We start from the raw sequence: 9608 nt of genomic DNA, 5'->3' as shown, positions 1-9608 counted from the left end.
AGGGCCAATTAGAGACTCTCACCCATAGAAGTGTCGAATCACAGGCTGCCCAGTCGAGAAGACTCACAAGTCAACAGCCAACGAACTGTTGGCATTTTCCCGAGTGTGTAGAGGATAGTGGAGTCTATCCTGGAGGTCATTGAACACGCGAATTTTTCCGGGCTCTATTTGCAAGACGTTATCACGTCAGAAAAAGACTCGGAGAGAAGCTGAAAGGAAGGCCAGGTGTTTATTGCGCGGAGGCGGGGGTTAGTGTTATGGCGCGCCGTCCAGGACCCGCGCGGCGGAGCGGCGGCGGCGCCAGCGCAGGAAGGAGGCGGCGGCGTCGGCGGCCAGGGACAGCAGCAGCAGCGCCTGGCGGCACAGCAGCAGCGCAGACAGCGACAGGAACCACTGCGGCAGCTCGAGCTCGCGCGCGAAGTGGCGCCAGTGGGCGCGCAGCCCCGGGCCCCCCTGATGGTGGCGCACCACGCGGCGAGAGTGCGCGGCGAAGCTGCACAGCGCCGAGGCTTCGCAAGCCACCAGCGAGGCCATGGAGGCCGCCAGCACCAGCTGCCGGCAACCCCTCAGCAGCTGCGCTCACGCGCTCCTCTCGTGCGACGACGGGACGATAGGTAGACACCCGGAGATTCCCCGGTCAACATCAAGCAGGCTCGACAAATAACCCGGAAAGCCAGCCCAAAAGCTACCGAGTGAAAGAACTGCCGCACATCACTGTCAAAAAATCACATTTGAACAATGAAATTCTCGGCACTGCAGCTTGAAATCCAGTCCACCCTTAATACGCACTAAAGATTTCAATTGCATTTATCAGTCCATCACGAATCTTGTATTAAAAATTTAAAAAAAAAAGCTTAGCAATGGCGTTATGTCCAAAAGCTTACATCAAGTCATGCACTCCAATTGCACAAATCTTTCAAAGATAACGTGTATGTGGTTAAGTGTAACTTGGCCACTTAAAAACAATGCAATAAATAAATGAATGCCCGCCGGCCGTCCTGGCACGTTGTTCGAAATCCGTGATTAGAGATACGGAAATATCGTGGATTCATTTGGCCGCGAGCTAGGATGCAAACTTTCACACTCTCGCACTGTGTTTCGTGATTGGCACGCAGTTGTTTGGACACGCCCGTCTACGACCGTGAGCCAACGATGCCCAGCTAGGAGAGAGAAGTAAGCGAATCAGGTAGTGCCAAATAACAAGGATGAAAATGTTCTCGCTAAGAAATCAACCAATGGGAAAGTAAACATGGGTCGAGTACACCTATAACTTTGAATTATATCCTGAGGCCAGAAGAATCCGCGATATTTTCCGGGTACCTTTCATACTTTTGGTGGCGGTAGCGTGGCTGGGTAGAAACTGGAAAAGGTACCCTTTCCGATTTCTTAAAATGTTTAAGTTTTAATGCAAATATGGACTGTAAATATATCCCCTCGGAATTGGTACCTTTCACAGGATTTTCTGTACAATGACACAGCAGAAAATAAACTGGAAAGGTACACTTTCCGATTTCTTAAAATTCATATTTTCTGCTTTTAAAACCGTGAAAGTTATCCCCTCTAACCTAGCCTAACTTAACCTAACCTTTCCGAGGGGATATAACTTTCCAGTACATAATTTTCATTAAAACCGAAACATTTTAAGAAATCGGAAAGGGTACCTTTCCAGTTTATACCCAGCTACACTACCGCCACCAAAAGTATGAAAGGTACCCTTTTCAAGGAGATAAAATTTAGCCCCCCCCCCCCCCCCCTTTCCGACGACAGCGTCCCGGCAAACTAGCGTTCCCCTTCGGATCCTTCATGCTTAGGGACTGGAAATATTCGCGAGTTCAATGACCTCACTGATAGACTCCACGATTCCCTTCATATTCGGGCAAAAGCCACATGCTCATTGGCTAATTACTTCTGATACTTGTCAACGAGAATGCTTCCGATTCGATACTTTTTTGGTGAAGGTTTTTTCACTGGCTCAAAGTCCTTAACATAAACTGTGAGCCAATCACAGAAGAAATATGAAGGTACAGGTGTTTGGATCCCAGCATAACGCGAAACGAATCCGCGCATTTTTCCGGTCTCTATTCATGCTCCGTGCTGTCTCAGCATCTCCAGCTGTTGAATCCTTCTCTGAATAGCTTACCAGTATCAACGGCAAGCAATAACAACCATAAAAAACAAAAATAAATTCAAATTAATTGGATATTCGATCATCTACGAAACATCAATAAAAATATATAATCATGCGACCATTTCCGACAAATTATTCCTTTGGAAACTGGTTTTCCAAAGGAATCTCTTGTAAAAGTACAGAAATATATTTTTACCTGTGTAGGGCATTATTTTTTTTTGCAAAAAGATATTCAGACCAAACTTTGTGGCATTGTCTGTGTCTCGTGGATGGCTGGGTTTATTTACTGTCAGCGCACCAATCACAGCCGTCCAGTGTAGAAGCAAACGCGTCCTGAATGGCCCGGCCGAATAGGGCAATGGCTTCTCTTGCAGACGGCGTACTTTATTGCAGATTATATTTCATGTAAAAAATATATTCCCCTCCCTATTGGGATCTGTGAGCCGGTTTTTTTTTAAGAACTCAACGCTAAATTAAACCTTGAAAAAATAAAAACGTTCCAAGCTATAGAATTTTACTTATATTTAAAAAAAATTGGTTGTCTGTAAAGTCGGTTTACGGACGATAGTTTAACGTCACAACGTCATAACAAAACATTGATGAAATTATTGCATACTGTTATGAATAAAATTGAATCATTTTTATTGAATCATCACTATTTTGTATGGATACAAAGAAGGAGTGAAATGAAATATACAGTTTAATTGATAAATTTACTTTTATTTGCACTCATTAATTCAAATATGTTTATTACTTTAACGAAGAGATTATTTTAACTATAACTTTTATGCATGTTTGCTATTCAACTTCTTCGAATCTGTGTTATTCTGTTAAGGATAGGACGATGATAGGAAAAGTAGGAAACGAATGGGAGTGTTTCAAGTTTAATGTCCCTCGAAAAAGTCAAATCGATGGTTGTTCCAATCGAGTGGAAGAGAGATAGATGCGGCGCAAGCGTAAAATGAGCGTAACGGGACAATGAGTCATACTTTATCCTGCGTGCAGCCGGCATTCATCGATTTATTAGACGTCACGTCAAAAAATGTGTTGTGATCAGAATGTATAACTACATTTTTTTTATATAATCCTTATTTATTTATATGTTGAAATAACTGTGCTCTCAAATTGCTGCTCAGATGTCACGGGATAATCTTTTGGTGGTTAATGTAGTTATTTACTGACACTGCCAACAGATATCGGATACATCGCGAAATTTCACTGGCTGAAATGAACAGTAATTTCATTTCCGCCCATTGCTTGGTAGCTTATTTCTGCTTTGTCCAACTCTTCTTCCGGAACCATCCTTCTGTTTCCCGTAACCATCCTGCTTGATATTAATGCATGAAATTTTTGCATCCCGCATGTAAGTGCCCAGGGTTTTCCCTGTGTGTGTGTGCCGGTTTTACCTGGGCCCAATTAATCTAGTTTTAGTTTAGAATAGTCAGTGAGGGGAGTTAGTCATGGCGCCAATCGCTGCCATGGCTGGCCAATCCCCCTCCTAGCACATGATGCATGCTACCCTTCCTGCATGGCTAACATCCTGCATGCTTAGAGCGTACGGGCCCGGAACCCTCCCCAACACACTTAGTTTTGGACGTGATAACATCTTATAAATCGATGAACGCCGGCTATACGCACGGAAAAGCATGACTCATTGTCACGTTCCGCCTGAGCCGAGCGTGCAAGAACCGGCCAACCACCGTGCGAGAAAATCTTCCATAATATCGAACAGGTTAAGGGAGAGCTTTTTAACTAATTTTTCGCGATTATATTTAAACAAAAATATTTAAATTAAATTTGCAAAAAAAACTGTAAAAAATATTTGAAAATTTAAAAATTATACAATTTTTCATCAACGTTTTCCTCATGACGTTATCACGTATAATTATCGTCCGTAAACCGATTTTACAGACAAAACCCCATTTTTTTTAGTTATGTTAGAGAAAAAATCTATTTCAATAGCGAAACGACTTCGCAGAGGGGACGCATCACAACGCCGAAATACCACAACGCCGAAATACTACAACGCCGAATTACCACAACGCCAAAATACATTAACGCTGAAATACATTAACGCCGAAAAATGTCATTGCAGGACTGCCACAAAGGTTAGGTTAGGTAAGGTTAGGTTAGGTTAGGCTAGGTTAGGCTAGCCTAGGTTAGGTCAGGTTGTGGTATTTTGGCGTTAAGATACATTTAAGAAACACACACAAATTCATTCAGTTGTTTTTCATTTTGCTCCTGTGCACCCCCCCCCCCCCCCCCCCCTCCACGCAGCAACATTTTTCGGCGTTACTGTATTTCGGCGTTGTGGTACACAGCAGTTTTCTAGCTGACGGCGTTGAGGTCAATTTGGCATTCGGCGTTATGGTATTCGGCGTTATTGTTAGAGACAGGAAAAATTCGCGTGTTCAATGACCTTCAGAATGGACTTCAATATCCACTACACACTCGGGCAAATGCCAACTCTGCATTGGCTGCTGACTTGTGAGTCGTCTCGACTGGGTAGCCTGTGATTCGACACGTCTACGGGTGAGGGTCTCTAATTGGCCCACTGTCCTCCAGATTAACAGTGAACCAATGGCAGAAGCAGCACTAAGGTATAATTATTTGAATTGTAGCATGTCACGAATAATTGAATCCGAGAATTTTTTTCGGTCTCTACTAGAGACCTGGAAAATTCGCGGATTCAATGACCTCTAGGATAGCCTCCATTAACTTCTGCATTTCTCAAGCAAACACGCGTGTTCATTGGGTGCTAACTTGTGAGGCGTCTCCACTGGATATAGCTCGTGATTCGAGTCTTCTTTGGTCAATAGTCTGTCATTTGCCCAGAGAGATCCAGTTGACCTGCGAGCCAATAGCAGAACCAGCAGAATTGTTCACATGTTTGAATTTCAGCCTATCACGAAATGAATCCGCGAATTTTTCCGGTCTCTACGTATAATTAGAGACCGGAGAAATTCGCGAGTTCATTTCGTGATAGGCTAAAATACAAATAGTTATACCTCAATGCAACCTCTGCTACTGGCTCACCTGGATGACTCTGGGCCAATGAGAAACACCCAACCAAAGCTGTATCGAATCACATGGTGCTACGTTGGGACGTCTCACAAGACAGCAGCCAATGAGTGGGTGACATTTGACCGAGTGTACGTAGAACTATGGAGTTCATCCTGGAGGTCATCGAACCCGCGAATTATTTCCGGTCCCTACTTATGACGTTATCACGTATGATTATCGTCCGTAAACCGACTTTACAGACAAAACGCTACTTGAATGGCGGGAGGACTCGGCGGAGGGACAGACCTGCAGCCAGGAGGCCTGGGTGGTGAGCCAGAGCCAGGCGCTGTAGGGCAGGCCCTCCAGCCGCCGCCACTCCACGCAGTACTCGTGGTCGCAGGCCTCGCAGCGGTCCGTGCAGAGCGCAGTCAGCCTGGCCTCCAGGCAGCCCCGGTGCACGGGCGCGTCGGAGCACGCGCACACGGGCACCAGCGCGTCGCACTGCCTGCCGCAGATGCGGCACGCCGAGCCTGCGCGGGCCACACCGGTCTCCCTCCGGCACAAGCGGCGCGAAGGACGGCCGCTAAGATACGCGGGAAGCCTTCTCTTCACGGACGAGAGAGCCGAACGCCCGATCGTTAAGAGACCGGAAAAAAATTCGCGGATTCGTTCCGTGATAGGCTGAAATTCAAACACGCGAACAATTCTGCTGGTTCTGCTGTTTTTAACTGGAGCTCTCTGGGCAGATGACAGACTATTGGCAAAAAGAAGCCTCGAATCACGAGCTACCCAGCAGTGGAGACGCCTCGCAAGTTAGCACCCACAATGAACACGCGTGTTTGCTTGAGAAATGCAGAGGATGAAGGAGGCTATCCTGGAGGTCATTGAATCCGCGAATTTTTCAGGTCTCTAATGATAACTAATGGTCAATTAGGTTAGTTTAGCTACATTATAAATACTTTAAAACATCGTGGACGGTTGATTCGGTCAGGATAGCTACATTAAAGATACTGTGAAATCATGTAGACGGTTTCCTAGCCCTGGATAGCTACATATTAAAAAAGTTATTTGCTAAGCTATGATTAAATGACTTTACAGTATTTTTAATGTAGCTATACTTACCTAATATAATAAACCATCCACAATGTTTTCAAGTATTTTTAATGTAACTAACCTATCCTAATCGACCGCAAAATTTAATGCCACGCCGATTTATACAATGAGATAGAACGGAAAAAAAAAAAAGCTAGCATGAACTTCGGGTAACTTCGGGTGTGGCTCTCTCATCTGTGAAATGAAGGCTTCCCAAGATACGCTGTGCGGTTGGGAAATGCCAACACCACAAAAATTAAGTTTTAAATATAAAGAAAAAATAGTTATTTCTTAAACACAATAACTTAAATAAAAAAGTAATTTATGCAATGGTGTACATACGGAGTTTAGTATTAAGTAGGGGAAGGCGGGGTAACTGGACGCAGTGGGCAATGGTACGCACGTCAGTATCTGGCCAAAGAAGAGGAGACGCACGCGGGAGCGCTGGCGCTGCTATGCGGCGAAAGGAGTAACTTCGTTCTAGTCGAGTGGCGTTGGCGTGCAGCTGAAGTTGTGTCGGATATTCGTGTTGTTTTAAACCGGAGATTTTTCCAATAAGTTCCTGCATTCATTGCATTCGAGGTAAGGAAAAAACTGTGTACTTGTGTTGTGTTGTAGTGGTGTTTTTGCTATAACTTAACACGGTAATGGCTTGTACTTTGTTATCGTTTCAACTATGAATGTCAGTAAACTGACATGATTTCGTTTGGGGTATTCGTACGCAGGCATGCGTACCAGTTCAACATCTGCGTTTCATTCATATCTGCGTTTCATTCATCCGTGCGAAATTTGGTAACGCTTTTGTTTAAATATATCATATCAATGGTCTTTTACATTGTGAAAATAACAAACAAACATGTATACTAATTTCTCCAGTTCGAAAACCGTCGACATCAAGGACTACAGGGACCAGGAAGTCGCCGAGACGAAAAAGGCATTCGGAAATTATAACAGTCACTCCAAGAAAAACGATGCTGGAAGAAGTGGAAACAAAGAGGAAAAGTAAAATGAAAACACAAGCTGAACATGATATAGGGAAGCCAAAAAAAAAAAAAAATGAAAAAGAAGAAAACGAAGAAAAATATTTTCACCGATTCGTCCGTTTCTTCTAGCGAAGACATAGGAAATACAAAAGATCTTTGTCAAGATGATGACATTGAAGATTTGCATATCGTGGCTTCATATTTCCAACAAAAAATTGCACTAATGAGATCTGTATGTTGTGTGGAGAGTTGGGTAGGGACAGAGAACTGTGGCCCCTCTGTGGTAGGTGTTCGGGCTGGCTCCATTCAGACTGTAGGGCTGCGGAAGATCACTATATTTTTGTATGTGATTTTTGTGAAGCGAAAGTATAATTATTTCAAGAAATTTGATGCTGAAATAGTCTACTTCTTTGTCATATAAAACAACTGTGATTATTTCGACGAAAATTTAATTTTTCCATATATTTGCAATTATGGTTTGTGAGTGTGTAAGTACGTTGTATTGTGTTAGCTCTCCCCAGTTGTACATCAACAATGAAAATAATGAGTAACCTACGTACTAAAATATATATAAATTCATCAATTACCTAAATAAATATTTAAAAAATACTATACTGCAATCTTAAACTAGAGGCTATGAAAAATAAAAAATAAACTGTAGATAATAATCAAGTCATGTAAGTTTTTAATTTGACAAGAGAAAAAAATTATGTCCCCAGTATACATAGTACAAAAAGTGTATTTTGTTATTTAGATACATTGTCATATTTAAAAAATATATACATATTTTTTCTTTCCGGGAGTATTCGGGAAAATATTTACCTATGTACCAGAATTAGCATAGGGGGTAATAGTACGCAACACAAATTTAGTGCGTATGATTACCCACTCAAGTCTGGTAATCGTACGCAATACATATTTTAATAATTTACTTAAAAAAACACACTTCCCTCTTAAACAAAGTACTTATACTCGGCTATATTTAAACTGACTTAATGTCGCTTTGCTACAAATTAATTACATTGTTTTTTAAACTTTATCAACAGAAATGTAATGTGTCAAAGTTAAGTGCGTGCAGTTACCCCGCCTTCCCCTATACATAATTGCAATATATTACACTTTGGAATAATTTTTGATAATAGGGAGCGTTCAAGTATTACGTAACAAATTTGGGGGGGAGGGGGGTCTTGTAAAAGGTACGATGCGTTACAGGGGAGGGACCTACGCGTTACGTCACATTGTTTTTTTTTTTATTTTTTTTTTTACCCTTCAGAACGGTCGCGTAGAGACAGATTCTTTCACGCATTTTTTAAAACTTTTTTTTTCTCAAAATTTCAAATGAGTCATGTTTTCCCGCGATACATCGACAAGTCTGACAGATGACTAGGGGCATGCAGATTTCGCGAAAAGATTTCGAGACTAGCTGAAAGTTAAAACACTGTAGCATCGTCTGTTTTTCGTGACTGGGTGAGTTTCTTTGAGGTACACGTATTTCGTAACAACACCAATCACGATAATCCAGTGCGGAAGCAAACGCGTCCTGAGGGGCTCGGTCAAATAAGGCAACGACTTCTCTCGCAGACGGCCGCCATTCACAAGGAAGAAACCACAGGTGCGGGTATACCTTGTTGCAGTCTAATAAGTGTTCAGATCTTTTCGCGAAAAAATGCCTGCCCCTATAGATGACATACCTGGGATCTCCTCCGTGTCTTTGCCCGTGATAAGGGCTATGTCGATTGTCAGCACGGCTTCGTCATCCTCGTAGTCCGCACAGAGACGATCCACTTCGCCTGCACCCATGTTTCTACCACGCTTCTTCATTCCCTTTCCTAAACTGCCTCGTTTCTTAAACTTGCAGCACGGTCATATCTTTCCTCCCAAGGATGCACTTTTTTGCTGTGCTAACTCGGTACGAACAGGCTATCTGTACATTCCCTTCGCTTTTTCAACAAGGTAATTTTTTCTTCTTGCCAATAAAAATATATGTTCCTTCCTCTCCACTAAACCTCACAATGATGTCACTCGTTATGATAACATGTTGTAGTCCCGGGTGTTGACTGTTTAGTTCCTTGGCAACAGTGATACACCAGAAAATGTGTGTTACAAAGGTACATATTGTCAAAAATATAGGAAATGCAAAATATTCTACATCAACGTGAAATTTATTTTTTTACATCTTGTCAACGAGGTAGTTACACACAAATATGTAGGATGATACACTAGAAGTTACAGGTACTCGCAGAGTTTATTACTTGCATCATTTGGAGCAAAATACGTCACATTTTATAATGTTACGAATCATATTGAAATCATTCTGTATAAAGCAAGTAATACATTTTGGCGAAGAAATAAATCAAGACCTATAAATAGGAACTGAAAAAAATTCGCGGGTTCGATGATCT

General features: G+C 42.4%; 1 protein-coding gene across 1 annotated transcript; it reads right to left on the bottom strand.

Moving 5' to 3' along the window:
- Window positions 1–205: 205 nt before the first annotated feature.
- LOC134546340 (uncharacterized) lies at window positions 206–9269 on the bottom strand. Its single transcript, XM_063389118.1, has 3 exons — window positions 8898–9269; window positions 5438–5661; window positions 206–552 (listed from the first exon to the last, which is right to left on the bottom strand). The coding sequence occupies exons 1-3, from the start codon at window positions 9025–9027 to the stop codon at window positions 256–258; spliced, it is 651 nt and encodes a 216-aa protein (XP_063245188.1). The 5' UTR covers window positions 9028–9269; the 3' UTR covers window positions 206–255.
- Between the last annotated feature and the right edge of the window lie 339 nt (window positions 9270–9608).

The sequence above is a fragment of the Bacillus rossius genome, chromosome 1 (assembly GCF_032445375.1).
Source record: "Bacillus rossius redtenbacheri isolate Brsri chromosome 1, Brsri_v3, whole genome shotgun sequence".
NCBI classification, from domain to species: Eukaryota; Metazoa; Arthropoda; class Insecta; order Phasmatodea; family Bacillidae; genus Bacillus; species Bacillus rossius.
The sequence above is the reverse complement of the archived record's forward strand: the minus strand, read 5'-3'. Positions and strand labels throughout refer to the sequence as shown.